General features: G+C 45.6%; 1 protein-coding gene across 2 annotated transcripts in view; it reads right to left on the reverse strand.

Annotated features, from left to right (window-relative positions):
- Positions 1-797: 797 nt before the first annotated feature.
- Positions 798-23,451, reverse strand: part of FHIP2B (FHF complex subunit HOOK interacting protein 2B) — a 53,195-nt gene continuing 30,541 nt past the window's right edge. For both annotated transcript variants that reach the window (XM_056571082.1, XM_056571081.1), the window contains 7 exons: positions 17,659-17,819; positions 17,250-17,366; positions 17,043-17,121; positions 10,178-10,324; positions 4,907-5,047; positions 1,826-1,926; positions 798-1,146 (listed from right to left, as the gene is read on the reverse strand). In XM_056571082.1, the coding sequence (XP_056427057.1) occupies positions 1,044-1,146; positions 1,826-1,926; positions 4,907-5,047; positions 10,178-10,324; positions 17,043-17,121; positions 17,250-17,366; positions 17,659-17,819 (849 nt within the window). In that variant the 3' untranslated portion in view covers positions 798-1,043. The remainder of the gene's footprint in view (positions 1,147-1,825; positions 1,927-4,906; positions 5,048-10,177; positions 10,325-17,042; positions 17,122-17,249; positions 17,367-17,658; positions 17,820-23,451) is intronic.

The following is a 23,451-nucleotide window of genomic DNA, read 5'->3' on the forward strand; positions in this document are numbered from 1 at the left end:
GATGATATTTATACAATGCGGTTCTGCTTGTAAGAACACATCATGAATCTTTGAAAAACTCTAGATTATGAAATTGAAAATGGAAGAGAAAATCCACATAAACACATTTATTTACATGGAGCAGAGAGGTGCTCGATGGAAGGACGGAAGGGTTTACGAGAGCGCTGTACCTCTATGCGTGAAGAAGAAGGAAAATATCAACAAATTCCAATCTGACAGCCCATCGGGAGGGCGATTGTCAAGCAAAAATTACAACAAAAATAAGATTGAAAAACCCACACACTGTCTGATAGGAAGAATGAATAAAATAAATGGAACAAATAGGATAAAATGGATGAAGAAGGAAGATGTAGCAGCATGGTGTGTGAACCACAGACTCAGCAGCAGCTACCAAAGCTGCTGTGAAGAGGACGCCATTTTTGTTTAAAGGGGTTATCCAGGAAAAAACTTTTTTTTATATATCAACTGACTCCAGAAAGTTAAACAGATTGGTAAATTACTTCTATTTAAAAAAAATCTTAATCCTTCCAATAATAATCAGCTGCTGAAGTTGAGTTGTTCTTATCTGTCTGGCCATAGTGCTCTCTGCTGACATATCTGTCTGTCTCGGGAACTGCACAGAGTAGAATAGGTTTGCTATGGGGATTTGCTTCTACTTTGGACAGTTCCCGAGACACGTGTCGTCAGAGAGCACATAGACAGAAAGGAACAACTCCACTTCAGCAGGTAAAAAGTACTGAAAGGATTAAGATTTTTTAATAGAAGTAATTTACAAATCTGTTTAACTTTCTGGAGCCAGTTGATATATGAAAAAAAAGTTTTTTCCTGGATAACCCCTTTAAGGCCAAAAGCCGTCATACTCTCCTTATAAAAATGGAAGAGGCCCAGCTCCTCCAAGCTCCGGGGGGGAGCCAAGGCTATGGAAATAAGGCACAAAAAGATTAAAAAGAGACAAAGTCTTATGTGTCTCCAGAAAGGAGACATTAGAGCTATTGCACTTGAATTCCTGGCTATTTCGATGTCACGTTAATGTCACTCTACAATTAGAAGGCGAGGGGATGGTGGGTCACACAGGCCGCTGCCGCCAGCTCTTTGCAGAACTCCTCCAGAACTACGACTCCTTTACACAGGGTTTCATGGCCCAACCTGCAGGGAGAAATATTTATCAATGCAACAGATCTGTGATAAATTCATAGACTAGGCTGTTGTCTAAGGGCATGTACAAATGGGCAATAACCACAAGGTATTTGACACAGAACCCGTACATATTTCCACACAAAAAAAAACAACACACACACAAAAAAATATCAATCGCCCATTAATTTCAATAGGAAGTGATGTCATTTATTTCCAAATTATTTCACTATGTTGCACTGCAAACAGGTACGTTTTTTGTCTGTATACACGAGTGTCAGGTGAAACATTACTCAGCATTTGGAACAAACTGCTCCGGACGCTAGAGTCGGGAGGTCGTGACGTCATAGCCCCACCCCTCACATGATGTCACGCCCCGCCCCCTCAATGCAAGTCTATGGGAGGGGGCGTGACAGCCGTCACGCCCCCTCCCATAGACTTGCATTGAGGGGGCGGGGCATGACATCACGAGGGGGCGTCACGAGCTCCCGGCGCTGGCTCCAGCAATTAGAACAGTTTGTTCCAAACGCTGAGCGGAGGAGTACCCCTTTAACACTCTTGTACATAGGTTGTGTCTAGTACTCCAACTCAGTTCAATGGAAGTAAAATATGTGCAATACGACAGACTATGAACTAGCCCTGTTCCATGGGTCCTGACTAAAATATACAATATGGCGTAAGATTTACTCACGGTTCAACAGGAGTCTCCCCCGTCAATTGCCTTCTGATTAGGAGCAACATTTCCCGGAAATCTGATACTCGCTGAGATCGCTGAGCAAGGTCTGCAACCACCTAGATGTCACAACAGAAATGTATATAACAGATAAAAAGACAGCAATGGACACAAATTAGGACAGATGGTGCAGTAAAAAAACAAAATATGTGTGCGACTCATATAACAAATATACAAGTTCATATTCAAATCTATTTGTCTCAATAAAAAAACAATACCATAAATATGTAAATAAAACAAACAAAAAAAAAAGTTAAATTAAGAAATTGTTTGTTTAAAAGTATGTCTGCTTCTATGGGAGCCTTTCACTAGGTTTGACCCCATATAACTAGTTTAGCACTTTAAAGATGTGAAGATAAGGTTTCTTCCTTTGGCGCTCTTGCACATCCAGGAATGAGGCAAAAAAAAACTTTTGAAAATCTGCTGCAACGTATGGAAATGATGCTGAGCTAGTCATTGGGGTGTGCGGCCTTCTGAACTAGTCATTGGGGTGTGCGGCCTTCTGAACTAGTCATTGGGGTGTGCGGCCTTCTGAAATAGTCATTGGGATGTGCGGCCTTCTGAACTAGTCATTGGGATGTGCGGCCTTCTGAACTAGTCATTGGGGTGTGCGGACTTCTGAACTAGTCATTGGGATGTGCGGCCTTCTGAACTAGTCATTGGGGTGTGCGGCCTTCTGAAATAGTCATTGGGATGTGCGGCCTTCTGAACTAGTCATTGGGATGTGCGGCCTTCTGAAATAGTCATTGGGATGTGCGGCCTTCTGAACTAGTCATTGGGGTGTGCGGCCTTCTGAACTAGTCATTGGGATGTGCGGCCTTCTGAACTAGTCATTGGGGTGTGCGGCCTTCTGAACTAGTCATTGGGATGTGCGGCCTTCTGAACTAGTCATTGGGATGTGCGGCCTTCTGAACTAGTCATTGGGGTGTGCGGCCTTCTGAACTAGTCATTGGGATGTGCGGCCTTCTGAACTAGTCATTGGGGTGTGCGGCCTTCTGAACTAGTCATTGGGATGTGCGGCCTTCTGAACTAGTCATTGGGATGTGCGGCCTTCTGAACTAGTCATTGGGATGTGCGGCCTTCTGAACTAGTCATTGGGGTGTGCGGCCTTCTGAACTAGTCATTGGGGTGTGCGGCCTTCTGAACTAGTCATTGGGGTGTGCGGCCTTCTGAGCTAGTCATTGGGGTGTGCGGCCTTCTGAGCTAGTCATTGGGGTGTGCGGCCTTCTGAACTAGTCATTGGGGTGTGCGGCCTTCTGAACTAGTCATTGGGGTGTGCGGCCTTCTGAACTAGTCATTGGGGTGTGCGGCCTTCTGAACTAGTCATTGGGGTGTGCGGCCTTCTGAACTAGTCATTGGGGTGTGCGGCCTTCTGAACTAGTCATTGGGATGTGCGGCCTTCTGAACTAGTCATTGGGGTGTGCGGCCTTCTGAGCTAGTCATTGGGGTGTGCGGCCTTCTGAGCTAGTCATTGGGGTGTGCGGCCTTCTGAGCTAGTCATTGGGGTGTGCGGCCTTCTGAGCTAGTCATTGGGGTGTGCGGCCTTCTGAACTAGTCATTGGGGTGTGCGGCCTTCTGAACTAGTCATTGGGGTGTGCGGCCTTCTGAACTAGTCATTGGGATGTGCGGCCTTCTGAGCTAGTCATTGGGATGTGCGGCCTTCTGAACTAGTCATTGGGGTGTGCGGCCTTCTGAACTAGTCATTGGGGTGTGCGGCCTTCTGAACTAGTCATTCGGATGTGCGGCCTTCTGAACTAGTCATTGGGGTGTGCAGCCTTCTGAACTAGTCATTGGGGTGTGCGGCCTTCTGAACTAGTCATTGGGGTGTGCGGCCTTATGAACTAGTCATTGGGGTGTGCGGCCTTCTGAACTAGTCATTGGGGTGTGCGGCCTTCTGAACTAGTCACCACACCTCGAGCACGACTATTCACTGGATTGACAGCCCGGGCACAGACCAACGTCTCCGATCTGCTCCCTAAAGTCTTACTGTAGCTCTGAAGCCACGTCATTCAGAGAGCGTAGAGGAAATGTTGTTCTGAGTTTAGGCTGGGGTGATTAGAGAGTCAAATAAGGGGTACTTGTAATATACTAGCTTGCTACCTAGTATATTTAAACTATTGATCAAATAATCTGTTATGCGCAAAGACTTCCTTTTCAAAAAAAGGACAAAACCCAAAACAATGTGTGGTGGCCCAGTATGGGAGGTGTTACCCCGTACTCTTTCTGCCCTTTCAGACTGTCTCCCTACAGTGTCCCCTGAGCCCCCCTTGCATCTGTCCCCCCATGTAAATATGTTTCTAATGTATTATACCATGTAATGTGTTCAGCGTTGTCACTTTAAGACTGTTCACCATGTAACTTGTAATGCAACCCAGGAGGTACCAGTGACCAGGTGATCCCAGGGGTGACCTATGGGCTCCCTGCTAGTCTCCCCCATAAAAGCCCTGGGTGGAGCTAGCTCTCTCTCTTTCCTTACAAGTCTTTGCTGAGGTCAAGTTGAGTCCTAGAGAGTGTCCAGAGTCATAGGAGTCCTCAAGTCCAGTCTGCAGCCACAAGTAACCACAGTCTCAGTATTGTCAGTCATCAGTCAAGTTGAATCACAGTCATCATTTGTCAAGTCAACGTGGCCTGCATTAAATTGACCTCATCTACTACAAGTACCAGCAAGTACTTAACGTCTCTGAAGTCACTGGTCACCTCCTTGGGCCCTGGCTGAACTGTATAGACTTTACCATCTGTCTACCCTCAGTAAAGCTACTGTTATCCGTAATTTGGTGTCAGAGTCATTATTGCCCCCCCCCCATGCCCCGCCCAGGATCCAGCGGTATACCTTCGGGTGGTATCAAGGATAAACCACGCCCTGGCGTCATGAATACAAGGGGTTAATGCCATCTGCCCCAAGGGTAACAACATCTGCCTCATCACACCCCGTCATTTAAAAAAAATAAAGTGTCAGAATGGAGAAGCAGGCTGACAAATACTTTGTTGTGTGCGGACTGTCCCTCTTAGTCTACTTTTCCATGACCCTTGGATACTCACCCGCACAAGCACAGAGAAGAGAGTACGTGCACCTGGGGCCAGGTTGATGAAGGGATTCAAAAGATATTCCTGGATGTGGGGGTGTGGGAAGAGAGCTATGCGGGTGAGCAGAGATGTGACCTGCAAATTCATTTCATATGGCTGAAAGACAGAACCGGTAGACTAACATTAATACTTAAAGGGGTACTCTGGTGAAAACCTTTTTTCTTTTAAATCAACTGGTGGCAGAAAGTTAAACAGATTCGTAAATTACTTTTATAAAAAAATCTTATTCCTTCCTGTACTTATTAGCTGCTGAATACTACAGAGGAAATTCTTTTCTTTTTGGAATGCTCTCTGATGACATCACGACCACAGTTCTCTCTGCTGACGTTAATATAATAATAATAACACTTTATTTATTGTTGTCCTTAGTGGGATTTGAACCCAAGTCCCCAGCACTGCAAGGCAGCGGTGCTAACCACTGAGCCACCATGCTGCCCTTAGCATACATCTACTATGCATGGTTGCTAAAATGGACAGAGATGTCAGCAAAGAGAACTGTGTTCGTGATGTCATCAATGTTCCAAAAAGAAAGGAATTTCCTCTGTAGCATTCAGCAGCTAATAAGTACTGGAAGGATTAAGATTTTTTAATAGAAGTAATTTACAAATATGTTTAACTTTCTGCCACCAGTTGATTTAAAAGAAAAAAGGTTTTCACCGGAGTACCCCTTTAAAGTTTACCTGTCGCTTAAAAAAACTTCACACATGTCCTAAAGACAAGTCAATAGTTTTGATTGGTCGGGGTCTGAGCAGGGAGAAGTTGTTCGGCCAAGCACTCGGAACACTCAGATCCTGACAGATCAAAACTTTTCATATGTCTCTAAGACAAATGAAAAGTTATTTTTACATGACAGTGACCATCATTCTGTAACATACACACAAAGGCGAATCACTTTAAATGTGGTTAACAAAACTGTACGTCAGGATGCCCGAGGACTAGCAGTGATGAGATCACCTCTGGGTTGAAGCTGGTATTTCTCAATTAAAAGGGGTTATCCTATTAAGGGAAATCTATCAGCTCGGGACATCCCCCCCCCCATTCTATAGTAAGACTGTGACAACTATAAATCTGTGACCAACAAAGTAGAAATAAAAAACATTACCGCACTTTTATTTTTGCATTGTTGTGGAGTTCTGAACTACCAGCAAATGCATATAGACCAGCAGTGCACTATATCACTAGTAGGAATCGACCGATATCGTTTTTTTAGGGCCGATACCGATAATCGGTGGAGGTTAGGGCCGATAGCCGATAACTTATACCGATATTCCGGTATAAGTTATCGGCTATTTATCCCCCCTCGACACCGCTGCAGAGCATTGATTTAAAGCGGGCGCTTTAAATCAATGCACTGCGGTGGCTTTTGCGGTGCCATAGGCCGCCGCCGCCGCCACCACCCGCTTCTCTCCCCTACCTGTCAGGGTGGTCCGGGCCATCCATCCTCCCTTCCAGTAGTGTCCGGCGGCATTCCGGGTGGAGGGTGAACCGGTCCGGGCTGTCCTTCTTCTCCGTGCGCAGCGACGCACCTGACGTCACGGCATAGCGGCGTCTATGCAGCATACTAGGCCGGAGCTTGCCCGGAGTGGAGAAGATGACCGCCGGAGAAGGACAGCCCGGACCGGTTCACCCTCCACCCGGAATGCCGCCGGACACTACAGGAAGGGAGGATGGATGGCCCGGACCACACCCATTACGGGTAAGTTTAATTTTTTTCTATTGACTTGGAGGGTGGGGGAGGGGCCCGACCGGTATACCGGTATGGGCAAAAATCCATACCGGTATACCGCCCAGCACTACGGGGGGCGGTCGCGGTGCGGGGTGGCGGATCGGGGGGGGGGGTCTGTCGCGGTGCGATAGTGCGGGTGGCAGGGCATTATCGGCTTATCGGCAAGGTAATTGCCGATACCGATAATGCCCAAAATCGTGATTATCGGCTGATAATATCAGCCATACAGATAATCGGTCGATCCCTAATCACTAGTATATCACTTTGTGTGCTGATCAGCTATATATACAGTGATCCCTCAACTTACAATGGCCTCAACATACAATAGTTTCAACATATAGGCCCTCATTTACTTAGAAAATCGGGTTGTAAGTCTATGTTGCTTTCTTACCCGACTGCTTTTTTCCCCTGGTATTTATTATTATGTCGCATCCTGTTTGTCGCACGTGGGTTTTGTTGGTTTTGGTTTCCAACTCCTCTGAGTTGTCGGGAAAAAATCCACAACAATTCAACAAATTTGGGTTGGAAACCTTTAAAAATACGTGGGAAAGCTCAGAAATGCGGGTTACGCCCCTTTTTCGGGTTTGGGAGAATCCACATCGGGTCCATCGGGAAAAAATGTTGCATCGTGTCGCAGACTGGCGCACGATGTCTGCGACATGTCGCAGACAAAGATGCGACAAAAAAACCCGACAAAATAAGTTGGGTTTAGAATAGTAAATGAGGGCCATTATGTTTTTTTCTGGACCATTGTAACTTGAAACCAGACTCAACATACAATGTACAGACAGTCCAGATCTGTGAAACGTGTCACAAATGGAGGAACTGACCAATCAGAATGAGAATTTTACTGGTAAATCACCTGTATTACTGAAGTGCATGCACTGACTGGTGTCTGGTAGCGTCCCCTACAGTACAGGGAGGAACTACAAGTTCTGTACTACTCCTTACCTGTACCAGGGTTAGTTGCTCCTTTGGACACCAAGTAAGGGCGGCTCCATTTGGGACACTGTGTGTACTGTATAGGACCCTGAGAAGCTCCTGTAAACCATTGTTTCCCAACCAGGGTGCCTCCAGCTGTTGCAAAACTACCAACGGCTGTCCGGGAATGCTGGGAGTTGTAGTTTTGCAACAGTTGGAGGCACCCTGGTTGGGAAACACTGACATAGACAGAGATTTACAGCTCCCAGCAGATCTTTCTTACTTTTATATGTAAGGACTTGTTTTATCTCTATTAGTTATCTACTTATTTTTCTTTAATCCTCATTTTGGTGGCTTCAGAACCAATTACCAGTTTCCATAGAGTGATGGTCTCAGCATACAATGGTTTCAACATACAATGGTCATCCTGGAACCAATTATTATTGTAACTTGAGGGACCACTGTGTATATATATATATATATATATATATATATATATATATATGTGTGTGTACAGCATGGGAATTATAGAGAGGTAAAGTTACACAGTGATAAAGCAATATGTTTAGAAAAACTTCAAGGAGTTTTATCATTGATAAGGGTCAGGATAGACCATCACTATACAATCAGGCACAGCTCAGTATATTTGGGAGCAGCTGTACCTGCTATTGCAGCTCACACCATTTACTTTAACCCCTTAAGGACTCAGCCCATTTTGGCCTTAAGGAATTTTTACGTTTTCATTTTTTCCTCCTCGCCTTCTAAAAATCATAACTCTTTTATATTTTCATCCACAGACTAGTATGAGGGCTTGTTTTTTGCGCGACCAGTTGTCCTTTGTAATGACATCACTCATTATATCATAAAATGTATGGCGCAACCAAAAAACACTTTTTGTGGGGAAATTAAAACGAAAAACGCAATTTTGCTAATTTTGGAAGGTTTTGTTTTCACGCCGTACAATTTATGGTAAAAATGACGTGTGTTCTTTATTCTGAGGGTCAATACGATTAAAATGATACCCATTATTATATACTTTTATATTATTGTTGCGCTTTAAAAAAATCACAAACTTTTTAACCAAATTAGTACGTTTATAATCCCTTTATTTTGATGACTTTTTTATTTTTCCGTATAAGCGGCGGTATGGGGGCTCATTTTTTGCGCCATGATCTGTACTTTTTTTTGATACCACATTTGCATATAAAAAACTTTTAATACATTTTTTATAATTTTTTTTTTAATAAAATGTATTAAAAAAGTAGGAATTTTGGACTTTTTTTTTTTTTTTCGTTCACACCGTTCACCGTACGGGATCATTAACATTTTATTTTAATAGTTCGGACATTTACGCACGCGGCGATACCAAATATGTCTATAAAAAATGTTTTTTACGCTTTTTGGGGGTAAAATAGGAAAAAACTGACGTTTTACTTTTTTATTGGGGGAGGGGACTATTCATAGCAATACCATGATTGCTAATACTGATCTGTTCTATGTATAGGACATAGAACAGATCAGTATTATCGGTCATCTCCTGCTCTGGTCTGCTCGATCACAGACCAGAGCAGGAGACGCCGGGAGCCGCACGGAGGAAGGAGAGGGGACCTCCGTGGGTCGTTATGAATGATCGGATCCCCGCAGCAGCGCTGCGGGCGATCCGATCGTTCATTTAAATCGCGAACTGCCGCAGATGCCGGGATCTGTATTGATCCCGGCACCTGAGGGGTTAATGGCGGACGCCCGCGAGATCGCGGGCGTCGGCCATTGCCGGCGGGTCCCTGGCTGCGATCAGCAGCCGGGATCAGCCGCGCATGACACGGGCATCGCTCCGATGCCCGCGGTTATGCTTAGGACGTAAATGTACGTCCTGGTGCGTTAAGTACCACCTCACCAGGACGTACATTTACGTCCTGCGTCCTTAAGGGGTTAAAGAGGTTATCCATGAAAAAAAACTTTTTTTTACACAGTATATCAACTGGCTCCAGAAAGTTAAACAGATTTGTAAATTGCTTCAATTTAAAAATCTTAATCCTTTCAGTACTTGAGCTGCTGAAGTTGAGTTGTTCGTTTCTGTCTAAGTGCTCTCTGATGAGACCTATCTCAGGAACTGTTCAAAGTAGAAGCAAATCCCCATAGCAAACCTCTTCTACTCTGTGCAGTTCCCGAGACAGACAGGGGTCTCAGCAGAGAGCACTGTTGCAAGACAGAAAACAACTCAACTTCAGCAGCTGATAAGTACTGGAAAGATTAAGATTTTTTTTATAGAAGTAATTTACAAATCTGTTTAACTCTGTTGCCAATTGAGATATATATATATATATATATATATATATATATATATATATATATATATAAACTTTTCCCTGGAATACCCCTTTAATATCAGGTATAGCCACAGCCAAATGTATGGAGCTATGCCTGGCAGGTAAGTGAAGAGGCCTATTTGATCAGCGTCCATATAGTGTAACCTAAACCTATCAAATATTGATGGCCTATTATAAGCATAAGCCATCAATAGAAAAGTCCTGGAAAAATCCTTTAAATGAAAACCTAAACAAACATGGCGAAAACACTACCTGGTCCAGGATACTCCCCAGCCGATCAAGCAAAACCTGAAGAAAAAGCCCCTCATAGAATTCCTCCTGTCCCGAATGACTTGTACTTAGTGGTTGTGATGATGTCGGCCATCCCCATGATGATGCATGCTGGCAGCAGCCTCGGTACTGAATAAACGATAAAAGAATTACATTTACAAATGATACATAGAACAAAAGGGGTCTTGAATCTGGGGATGTTGTAGCACAGTATTTCCCAACCAGGATGCCTCCAGCAGTATGCAAAACTACAACTACCAGCATGCCCGGACAGCCGAAGGCTGTCCGGGCATGCTGGGAGTTATAGTGCTGCATAAACACTGGTTGGGAAACACTGTTTTAGAAGACTGATTTACTAATATGATAAAGGGGCTCTCCGGTGGAAAACTTTTTTTTTTTTTAATTAACTGGTGCCAGAAAGTTAAACAGATTTGTAAATTACTTCTATTAAAAAAATCTTAATCCTTCCAGTACTTATCAGCTGCTGAATACTACAGAGGAAATTCTTTTCTTTTTGGCACACAGAGCTCTCTGCTGACATCACGAGCACAGTGCTCTCTCTGCTGACATCTCTGTCCATTTTAAGAACTGTCCAGAGTAGGAGAAAATCCCCATAGCAAACATATGCTGCACTGGACAGTTCCTAAAATGGACAGAGATGTCAGCAGAGAGCACTGTGCTCATGATGTCAGCAGAGAGCACTGTGTTCCAAAAAGAAAAGAATTTCCTCTGTAGTATTCAGCAGCCAATAAGTACTGGAAGGATTAAGATTTTTTTTAATAGAAGTAATTTACAAATCCATTTAACTTTCTGGCACCAGTTAAAGGGGTACTACCGTGCTGACAAGTTATCCCCTATCTAAAGGATAGGGGATAAGTTGCCTGATTGCGCTGGGGACCCCCGCAATCTCGCACGCAGCACCCCGCTCTCATCAGGCCCCGGAGCAAACATCGTGACGTCACGGCTCCGCCCCCCATGTGATGTCATGCTCCGCCCCCTCAATGTTATTCTATGGCAGGGGGCGAGACAGCTGTCTCGCCCCTGTCATAGACTTGCGTTGAGGGGGCGGAGTGTGATGTCACACGGGGGCGGAGCTGTGACGTCACGATCACCGGCCCCGTCATCAGACCTGGAGCGGATGTTCGCTCCGGGGCCTGATGAGAGCGGGGTGCTGCGTGCGAGATCGCGGGGGTCCCCAGCGGTGGGACCTCGCGCGATCAGGCAACTTATCCCCTATCCTTTAGATCGGGGATAAGTTGTCAGCATGGTAGTACCCGTTTAATTTAACCCCTTAAGGACGCAGGGTTTTTCCGTTTTTGCATTTTCATTTTTTCCTCATCACCTTCTAAAAATCATAACGCTTTCAATTTTGCACATAAAATTCCATATTATGGCTTATTTCTTGCACCACCAATTCTACTTTGCAGTGACATTAGTAATTTCACCCAAAAATCCACGGCGAAACAGAAAAAAAAATCATTGTGTGACAAAATTGAAGAATATATGTAATTTTGTAATTTTTGGGGGCTTTTGTTTCTACGTAGTACATTTTTCGGTAAAAATGACACCTTATCTTTGTTCTGTAGGTCCATACGATTAAAATGATACCTACTTATATAGGTTAGATTTTGTCGTACTTCTGGAAAAAATCATAACTACATGCAGGAAAATTTATATTTTAAAAATTCTCATCTTCTGACCCCTATAACTTTTTTATTTTTCTGCGTATGGGCCGGTATGAGGGCTCATTTTTTGCGTGTTCTGAAGTTTTTATCGGTACCATTTTTGTATTGATTGGACTTTTTGATCGCTTTTCATCATGATATAAAAAGTTTTCATGATATAAAAAGGGACCAAAAATACACAATTTTGGACTTTGGAATTTTTTTGCGCGTTCGCCATTGACCATAAGATTTAATTAACGATATATTTTTATCGTTCGGACATTTTCGCACGCGGCGATACCACATATGTTTATTTTTATTCACACAGTTTGTTTTTTTTTTTTATGCGAAAAGGGGGGTGATTCAAACTTTTATTAGGGAAGGGGTTAAATGATCTTTGTTAACTTTTTTTTTCCACTTTTTTTTTGCAGTGTTATAGGTCCCATAGGGACCTATAACACTGCACACACTGATCTCTTATGCTGATCCATGCAAAGCCATAGCTTTGCACAGATCAGTGAGATAGGGGCTCGATTGCTCAAGCCTGTAGCTCAGGCTTGGAGCAATCAATCAACGATCGGAGTCAGGTAAGGGGACCTCCGCCTGCGTCCCAGCTGATCGGACCATCGCATTTTTATCGCGATGTCCCGATCAGCCCAACTGAGCTGCCGGTAAGCGTTTACTTTCGCTTTCAGACGCAGCAGTCAACTTTGAACGCTGCGTCTGAAGAGTTAACAGCGCACGGCACAACGATCGATGCCCGCGCTGTTAGCCCAGGGTCCCGGCTATCGTTAGCAGCCGGGACCGACCCGGTGTGATGCGGGGTCACTGCGTACAGGTACGCCCTATGTCCTTAAGGAGTAAAAAAAAAAATTCCACCGGAGTACCCCTTTAATGCCCAGAAAGACTGACTTCAATAGACATGCCTGTGGAAATGCGTGTTTCTTAAAAAGTGGGCATCCCACAGTGTCTGTATATGTGCCTGATAAAAGAACAGAAACAAGAAGTTCAATATGCTAGACAAAATAGTGGGGGAAAAGAACGTGCAAGGAAGAAACTATCTCACCTATGTTAGACTAAAAACTTTTTAAAATTAACCCCTTAAGGACCAAGCCCATTTTCACCTTAAGGACCAGAGCATTTTTTTGCACATCTGACCACTGTCACTTTAAGCATTACCATATATACTCGAGTTTAAGCCGAGTTTTTCAGCACGATTTTTCGTGCTGAAAACACCCCCCTCGGCTTATACTCGAGTGAACTCTCCGTCCTCAGTGGTCTTCAACCTGCGGACCTCCAGAGGTTTCAGAACTACAACTCCCAGCAAGCCCGGGCAGCCATCGACTGTCCAGGCTTGCTGGGAGTTGTAGTTTTGAAACCTCTGTAGGTCCGCAGGTTGAAGACCACTGCAGCCTTTGACATCATCCAGCCCCCCCCCCCCCCCCCTCTCACCCCCTTTAGTTCTGTACTCACCTCCGCTCGGCGGGACGTTAGGGTGCGCTGGTCCGGTGCTGCAGGACTGTCCGGTGAGGAGGTGGTCCGGTGGGATAGTGGTTCCGGGCTTTCCATCTTCACCGGGATGCCTCTTCTCCGCGCTTCGGGCCCGGCCCCGGAATAGTCACGTTGCTTTGACGACGACGCAGAGGTACGTTCATTACCAACGTTCCTCTGCGCCGTGGTCAAGGCAACGCCTCTATTCCGGGCCCGAAGCGCGGAGAAGAGGCCCCCCGGTGAAGATGGCAGCCCGGAACCACTATCCCACCGGACGACCTCCCCACCGGACAGTCCTGCAGCACCGGACCAGCGCCGAGCGGAGGCGAGTACTGTACAGAACTAAAGGGGGTGAGAGGGGGGGGGCTGGATGATGTCAAAGGCTGCAGTGGTCTTCAACCTGCGGACCTCCAGAGGTTTCAAAACTACAACTCCCAGCAAGAGTTGTAGTTTTGAAACCTCTAGAGGTCCGCAGGTTGAAGACCACTGTATCAGACATTGACAAGCGGTGATGATGAAGGGGGGGGCTGATGACATGTGGTGATGATGAAGGGGGGGTGTGGGATGATGAAGGGGGGGGGATGATGACAAGGGGATGATGAAGGGGGGGTGTGGGATGATGACAAGGGGATGATGAAGGGGGGTGTGGGATGATGACAAGGGGATGATGAAGGGGGGTGTGGGATGATGACAAGGGGATGATGAAGGGGGGTGTGGGATGATGACGAGGGTGATGATGACAGGTGGTGATGATGATGATGAGGGTGTTGATGACAGGGGGGAATGATGTATTTCCCACCCTAGGCTTATACTCGAGTCAATAACTTTTCCTGGGATTTTGGGGTAAAATTAAGAGGTAATAACTCTGGAATGCTTTTATTTTTCATTGATTCCGAGATTGTTTTTTTCATGACATATTCTACTTTAACATAGTGGTAAATTTTCGTCGATACTTCCAAATTCCAAAATTTCATTAAAAATTTACAAATTTTGTATTCTTTTAACTTTGAAGCTCTCTGCTTGCAAGGAAAATAGACATGCCAAATAAATTGTATTTTGGCATCATAAAGTTGACATGTTTTTACTTTTGGAATACACTAGAGGGCTTCAAAGATCAGCAGCAATTTTCCAATTTTTAACAAAATTTTCAAAATCAGAATTTTCAGGGACCAGTTCAGTTTTGAAGGACCTTCATATTAGAAATATCCCATAAATGACCCCATTACAGAAACTGCACCCCCCAAAGTATTCAAAATGACATTTAGTAAGTGTATTCACAGGAATAGCAGCAAAGTGAAGGAGAACATTCAAAATCTTCATTTTTTACACTCCCATGTTCTTGTAGACCCAGTTTTTGAAAGAGAGAAATCACCCTAAAATTTGTCACCCAATTTCTCTCGAGTAAGGAAATACCTCATATAAGTATGTAGAGTGCTCTGTGGGTGCACTAGAGGGCTCAGAAGGGAAGGAGCGACAGTGGGATTTTGGAGAGTGAGTTTTTCGGAAGTGGTTTTTGGGGGGCATGTCACATTTAGGAAGCCCCCTATGGTGCCAGAACAGCAAAAAAAATTATAAATAAATAAAAACACATGGCATACTATTTTGGAAACTACACCCCTCAAGGAATGTAACAAGGGGTACAGGTGTTTGACGTGAAAATAAAAAATTCGATTTTTTTCACTAAAATGCTGGTGCTACCCCAAATTTTTCATTTTCACAAGGGGTAATAGGAGAAAAAGCCTCCCAAATTTTGTAGTCCCATTTCCTCTGAGTATGGAAATACCCCATATGTGGATGTAAAGTGCTCTGAGGGCGAACTACAATGCTCAGAAGAGGAGCGCTACTGGGCTTTTGGAGAGAAAATTTGGTTGGAATAGAAGTCGGGGGCCATGTGTGTTTATAAAGCCCCCCGTGGTGCCAGAACAATGGACCCCCCCCACATGTGACCCCATTTTAGAAACTACACCCCTCACAGAATTTAATAAGGGATGCAGTGAGCATTTACAATCCACTGGCATTTGACAGATCTTTAGAAAAAGTAGGCTGTGCAAATGAAAAATAAAATTTTCACAGACACCTGTGGGGTGTAAATGCTCACTGTACCCCCTTATTACATTACATGAGGGGTGTAGTTTCCAAAATAGGGTCACATTGGGGGGGGGGTCCAATTTCGGACACATTCTCTCTTCAAAAGCTCAATGGCGCTCCCTCTCTTCTGGGCATTGTAGTGCGCCCGCAGAGCATTTTACATCCACATATGGGGTATTTTCTTACTCAGAAGAAATGGGGTTACACATTTTGGTGGGCTTTTTTCCTATTTTCCCTTGCGAAAATAAAAAATGTAGGGTAACACCAGCATTTTAGTGAAAAAAAATTTTTTCTTCATTTTCCCATCCAACTTTAATGAAAATTAGTCAAAGACCTGTGGGGTGTTAAGGCTCACTATACCCTTTGTTACATTCCGTGATGGGTGTAGTTTCCAAAATGGGGTCATATGTGGGTGTTTATTGTTTTGCGTTTATGTCAGAACCGCTGTAAAATCCGCCACCCCTGTGCAAGTCACCAATTTAGACCTCAAATGTACATGGTGCTCTCACTTCTGAGCCATGTTGTGCGCCCGCAGAGCACTTTGCGTCCACATATGGGGTATTTCCGTACTCAGGAGAAATTGCTTTACAAATTTTGGAGCAACACCAGCATGTTAGTGTTAGGGGAATGTGTATATATAGTGTTTTACTTTTTATTTTGTGTTAGTGTAGTGTAGTGTTTTAGGATACATTCACATGGGCGGGAGTTTCTCGCTGGGAGTTTGAGCTGCGGCGGAAAATTTGCCGCATCTCAAACTTGCAGCAGAAAACTAGCTGTAAACCCGCCCATTTGAATGTAGCACTAACAGACCATACATGCTGGGAGTTGTATTTTTGCAACAGCTGGAGGCACACCGGTTGTGAAACATTGAGTTAGGCCACAATCTCTGTTTCACCACCAGAGTGCCTTCAGCTGTTGCAAAACTGCAACTCTCAGCATGTATTGACAGCCGAAGGGCATGATGAGAGTTGTAGTTTTGCAACAGCTGGAGGCACACTGCTACAACTCCCAGCATGCCCTTCGGCTGTCCGTGCATGCTGGGAGTTGTAGTTATGCAACAGCTAGATGCACACTTTTTCATAGAAAAAATGTGCCTCCAGCTGTTGCATAACTACAATCCCCAGCATGCACAAATTACCAAAGGGCATGCTGGGAGTTGTAGTTGGAACTCCAGCTGTTGCAAAACTACAACTCCCAGCATGCCCTTTGGCTGTGCATGCTGAGAGTTGTTGCTAAGCAACAGCAGGAGGTGAACACGCCTCCCCTCCTGCTGTATCCTGCCGCCTGCATCTCCGCCGCTGCTGCCACTGCTCCTGCCCGCCACCGCCGCTCCTGAGGGGACCCCCCGTCAGGCAAGGCAAAGGTAGGAAACCCCCACCGGCCCCGATCACCGTCCAGCAGGGTAGTGATTGGTCGGTCGTTCCGACCAATCAATCACGTGATCGTGAGGTGGCACCCGTCACTCCTGCTGGGTGTCTCGGACAGCCCCATTCACCCTTTTTTTCCGGGTCACCGGAGACCCGATTGACCCAGAACTGCCGCAAATCGCCGGTCTGAAAAAAAAGTTGTTAAAAAATAAATGAACAGCAGCAGAGCTTCCTTACCTGGACCAGAGCATCCTGCAAGTAAGTGTCAAACCCTGAGTCTGAAGATTTCATTTCTTCTGGAACAAGTGACAAGAAGCTGTATAACGTAAGAACCATCGTTTATTCAGTAATGCAATTATTTAGTAATGCCCGGCCATAAGCTGTACACTTTATTAGTCCTGGCTGATATATTTCTATCCTCCATTCACCATCCTATATCCTTACCTCCTGACATTTTGTTCTGTTCCGGACGATTCCGTACTGCGGTCTTTGTTTCCATTATTAAGCCTCAGGCCTGTATCTGGAAAGCCATCTGTGAAGTAGGGGTCTTCTTCCAGCTCACTGCAGGTGATAAGACCACTATCATGACTACAGACCATGACACCGCAGATAATAGTCTGACTGTCAGCAGTATGCTGATTATACACTCTTAGGTAGAAATGCTGTTGTGGTGCGATCGGTTACTTCAGCGTTTCCCAACCAGTGAGCCTCCAGCTGTTGCAAAACTACAACTCCCAGCATGCCCGGACAGCCGAAGGCTGTCCGGGCATGCTGGAAGTTGTAGTTTTTCAACAGCTGTAGACACACAAGTTGGGGAACACTGGGTTACTTATACAGAAATGCTGCCACTTACTCTGTGCCTTCGAAAGCTTCACTGTCTTGTCCTCTGCTTTCCTCGTGGACAGCAGACAGATATCCCCTGGATTCCAGGTTACGCAGCACCAGACTGTACATACAGATCTCCTCCGGGAACTGTAGAATCTCCTCAAAGAGCCGCAGTGTAGTAAGACTTATCTGAGGAAACAAATTCTCCTTAGTGTTATTCCCACAACATGCCGAGCTCATCATATTATACTGAAACATCTCAGTCAAGCTCTGCTCATACTGCAGATTCCAGCCTCCATTTGTAGTCTTGGAAGATTAGAGATTAAAGAACAGTGCAGCATAAGGCTGCATTCACACCGCGTTTCTGCAATACAGTTCCCGTATACGTTTTCAATGTGAAAACCATATGGAACCGTATTGAAAACCGTATGCATTGACTCTCCATTGAAAACCATATGCCAAACGATGCATCCGATTACATCCGTTTTGCATCTTGTACGGTTTTGTCCGTTTTTTTCCCGTACCCAAAACCGTAGCCTACAACCACGGTTTTTGCTCCGGGTGAAAAACCGTATTAAACCGTATACGTTTATTTTAAACATGGGAGTCAATTGAAACCGCATAGAGCCGTATGTGCGTACCGTTCCATACGGCTTTCACCATACGGTTTTTGACTTTGCACAGTTTTTTTCTTGGGAGTTTCAATCAAACAAGTGAAACTTTATTCATAATGGAGTGAAAAGTTAAAAATGTATACGTTTTTTCTTAACCACTTAAGGACCACGGGTTTTTCCGTTTTTTTGCACTTTCGTTTTTTCCTCCTTACCTTTAAAAAATCATAACCCTTTCAATTTTGCACCTAAAAATCCATATGATGGCTTATTTTTTGCGCGACCAATTCTATTTTGCAGTGACATTAGTCATTTTACCCAAAAATCTACGTCGAAACAAAAAAAAATCATTGTGCGACAAAATGGAAGAAAAAACGCCATTTTGTATCTTTTTGGGGCTTCCGTTTCTACGTAGTACATTTTTCAGTAAAAATGACACCTTCTGTAGGTCCATAAGATTAAAATGATACCCTACTTATATCGGTTTGATTTTACATCATAACTAAATGCAGGAAAATGTATACGTCTAAAATTGTCATCTTCTGACACACCTATACATTTTTTTATTTTACTGCGTACGGGGCGGTATGAGGGCTCATTTTTTGCGTCGTGATCTGAAGTTTTTAGCAGTACCATTTTTGCATTTATCGGACTTTTTGATCACATTTTATTCATTTTTTCATGATATAAAAAGTGACCTAAAATATGTTATTTTGGACTTTGGAATTTATTTGCGCGTACGCCATTGACCGTGCGGTTTAATTAATTATATATTTTTATAGTTCGGACATTTACGCACGCGGTGATACCACATATGTTTATATTTATTTTTATTTACATGTTTTTTTTATGGGAAAAGGGGGGTGATTTGGACTTTTATTAAGGAAAGGGTTAAATCACATTTATTAACTTTTTTTTACACTTTCTTTTTGCAGTGTTATAGCTCCCATAGGGGGCTATAACATTGCACACACTGATCTTTTACACTGATCATTGCAAAGCCATAGCTTTGCATTGATCAGTGTTATCGGAGGTCGATTGCACAAGCCTGCATCTCAGGCTTGGAGCAATCAATCGCCGATCGGACACGCCGGAGGAAGGTAAGAGGACCTCCGCTCTCATCTTAGTTGATCGGGACACCGCATTTTCACTGCGGTGGTCCCGATCAGCCCCGATGAGCAGCCGGGAAGCTTTTACTTTAGTTTTCTAATTTAGTTTTAAAGGGTTAATAGCTCGCGACACCGCGCTATAAGCCCAGGTCCCGGCTTCAGTTACGCGCCAGGACCGACCCGATAGGACACGGGGTCACCGAGTGACCCCGCGTTATATCGCGAGAGCCGGCCAAGGACATAAATAAAAGCATGTATAACCAATTGGTTTTGCAATTGCTTTCATTAGAAAATTTTCAGTATTTCATACTAAAAAAGCCAGTCAAACAACTGCCCCCCCTGCCTGCTTGGACACATACTAGTCTAGTCCTGCTGTGTCCATGCGTCATCACCTATGTCATGGACACACTTCCTTGATTGACAGCTGTGAGTGCAGGGCTCACACCTGGAGGAAAAATCCTCCCACTGTCATCTTGTGTCCCGCTACTGTCAGTGAGGACAAGCTGGGAGTTGTAGTTTTGCTAATGCTAGGGGAGATGTGAGCAGACAGCATACTGAGGGAGGGGGCGGAGACCTGCACAGTGAGGCCACGCCCCCTCTGAGAGGAATTCAGACTAGTGAGCTAAATTAAAAGTGTAATTAAAAAAATAAATAAAAGGTGCTAGACACATAAAAAAATAAATGTACATGGCCAGGATTAGGTACTGAGTGATATATTAAAAAAAAAAAAAAAAAAAATTTGTTGGATCTGACAGGTACGCTTTAACTGTATATAGGTTAAAATTTGTACACATGTTTTGATACAGTTTCGTCCAGTTTTGAGGAATCAGTTTTTCATCAAAAAACTGATATGGGAACTGTATTGCAAAAGGAGATTTTTTAGACTTACCGTAAAATCCCTTTCTCGAAGGATCCATTGGGGGACACAGCTCCCGCCCTTTTCTGGGGTTCCTTTTCGGTTATCTGTTCGAGGGTGTGTTCAGTTAATTTTTCTTCTGGTTCTCGAACAGTTCAAGGTTTTTCCTTTGACCTGTTGGTCTCCTCCTATTGCTCTGGGACTAAAACTGAATTGCTCAGTGGCCTGGAGGCGGGTATATCCTGCAGGGAGGAGCCGACTTTTTGGTTACCATAGTGTCAAGCCTCTAGAGACAGCAGCATATACCCAAGGTTCTGTGTCCCCCAATGGATCCTTCGAGAAAGAGATTTTACGGTAAGTCTAAAAAATCTCCTTTTTCTCTATCGGCTCCATTGGGGAAAACAGAACCTTGGGACGTACCAAAGCCGTCCCTTGGGTGGGCAGAGAAAAAAGGTCAGGCAGTCGGCTGTACCACCGCCGCCTGCAACACTTTACGTCCCAGACTAGCATCAGCCGATGCGAAAGTATGAACCTGGTAGAATCTCGAAAAAGTGTGCAAAGACAACCAGGTGGCCGCTTTACAGATCTGTGAGGCCGAGGCCTTGTTTCGGAGAGCCCAGGATGCCCCCACAGAGTGGGTGGAATAAGCCAAAACCCTGAACGGTGGGATCTTCCCCTTGCAGCGGTAAGCTTCCGAAATAGCACATCGGATCCACCGAGAAATGGTGGCCTTGGAAGCAGGCTGTCCCTTTCGGCGACCTTCCGTAAGGACGAAAAAAGAATCGCACTGACAAAAGGAAGAGGTGACAGAAAGATAAGTCCGAACAGCCCGTACCACATCCAATTTGTGGAGTAAGCGATCCCTGGGATGAGAAGGAGCGGGACAAAAGGACGGGAGGACAATGTCCTTGTTTAGATGAAAAGCCGAAACGACCTTAGGTAAGAAGGACGGATCTGGCCGGAAAACAACCTTGTCCTGATGAACTATCAGGAAAGGAGAATGGCAGGAGAGAGCTGCCAGTTCAGATACTCTCCTAATGGAAGTAATATCCATAAGAAAAGCCACCTTCTAGGATAAGAGGCGAAGGGGAACCTCCCTAAGAGGCTCAAAAGGTGCGTCCTGGAGGGCGCCTAGAACTAAGTTCAAGTCCCAAGGGGAAGAAGGGGACCGGTAAGGGGGGACAGCGTGTGCCACGCCCTGCAGGAAGGTCCGGACATGCGAATTGGAAGCCAGAGGATGCTGAAAGAGAATGGAAAGGGCCGAAATCTGACCCTTAAGGGAGCTAAGGGCCAGCCCTTGTTCCAACCCTAAATGCAAAAAAGAGGGGAGACGGGGAACGGAAAAGGTAACTGGAGAAAAGGTCTGAGCTTCGCACCGACGAAAGTAAGCCCGCCAGGTACAGTGATAAATCTTCGCAGAGAAGGGCTTGCGAGCCCTGAGCATGGTGCGAATTACCTGGGAAGAGAAGCCGCGGGCCCTCAGAACCGCGGTCTCAACCGCCACGCCGTCAAATGCAGCGACTGTAAATTGGGGTGGCAAAGGGGACCCTGAGACAGTAGGTCTGGACGAAGTGGAAGACGGAACGGAACGTCGTCCAGAAGCCAGACCACATCGGCGTACCATGCCCTTTGAGGCCAGCCTGGAGCCACCAAAATGGCGGGGACTCCTTCTGCCTTGAGCTTCCTCAGAACCCTGGGAAGGAGTGGGAGAGGAGGGAACAGGTAGGGATGGATAAAGCCCGACCACGGAATTACTAGGGCATCCACGGCTAGAGCCAGGGGGTCCCTGGATTTTTACACAAACCGGAATTTTCCGGTTGTGTCGAGACGCGAAGAGATCCACGTCTGGGGTCCCCCAGAGGTGGCAGATCTGTGCGAACACCTTCGGAAGAAGGGACCACTCTCCGGGGTCAGCTGAGGACCGACTGAGGAAATCCGCTTCCCAGCTGAGCACTCCCGGAATGTGAATCGCCAAAGTGGCTGGAACAACCTGTTCCGCCCAGAGGAGGATCTTTGTCACCTTGGACATGGCTGCTGAGCTGCAAGTGCCGCCCTGACGGTTGATGTACACCACAGCCCTGGCATTGTCCAACTGGACACAGACAGGGTGGCCCTGAAGCAGGGACTCCCAATGCTTCAGACAAAGATAAATTGCCCTCAGTTCCAAGATGTTTATGGAAAGAAGGGCTTCTTGGGGAGACCAGAGGCCTTGAACCGTCTGATCCCTGAAAACACCCCCCCAGCCCGACAGACTGGCATCTGTCGTGACCACCTGCCAGTGGAGGGGAAGGAGTGAACACCCCTGAAGAAGACGGGGGGAGCGGAGCCACCAGCGCAGAGACCGACGGGTCCGAAGAGGGAGAACAATCTTGAGATAGAGAGAGAGGAGACCTGTCCCACCAGGCAAGAATCTCCAGCTGAAGAGGACGGTAATGAAACTGGGCAAAGGGTACGGCCTCCATCGCTGCCGCCATTCGACTCAGGACTTCCATGCAAGTACGGATGGTGACCGGGGATGGTATCCGGAGGGAGCGGACTCCCAACAAGAGAGCCAGACATTTGTCCGACGTTTGTCCGGCGGGAGGCAAATCCGAGCCGAGGCCGAACTGAAGCCCCAAGAAGATCAGAGACTGGGTGGGGGAGAGAACTGACTTGTCTCGGTTGACCATCCACCCGAAGCGACATAAGGTCTGAAGAGTGAGGCTCACATTCTCCAGAGCCTGGGCTCTGGTGGAGGCCTTGATGAGGAGGTCGTCCAAGTAGGGTATTACTGATACCCCTCTTGACCGTAACAGAGCTACCACAGGCGCCAGAATCTTGGTAAAGACTCGTGGCGCTGTGGCCAGACCGAAGGGGAGAGCCACAAATTGATAATGACCTTCCGGAACCGCAAAGCGGAGATACCGCTGGTGTCGAGAAAAATTGGAACGTGGAGGTAGGCATCCTTTATGTCCACCGAGGAAAGAAACTCCCCTTGATTCATGGACGCCACCACCGAACGGAGAGATTCCATTCGGAAATGGCGGAGAAGAAGATGTTGGTTGAGACGTTTTAGATCCAGGATTGGCCGCACAGAACCGTTTTTCTTGGGAACCATGAAAAGATTGGAATAGAAACTCCAAAAGCATTCCCTTGAAGGAACTGGGACAATGACACCCTGAATGAGCGAGGGAGATCGGGGAGCACGGGACTGAAAAAAACGATCCCTCGGAAGGGAGGCAAATTCTATCCGGTGTCCGTTGGAC

Source organism: Hyla sarda, chromosome 4 (assembly GCF_029499605.1).
Source record: "Hyla sarda isolate aHylSar1 chromosome 4, aHylSar1.hap1, whole genome shotgun sequence".
In the NCBI taxonomy this organism is placed as follows: Eukaryota; Metazoa; Chordata; class Amphibia; order Anura; family Hylidae; genus Hyla; species Hyla sarda.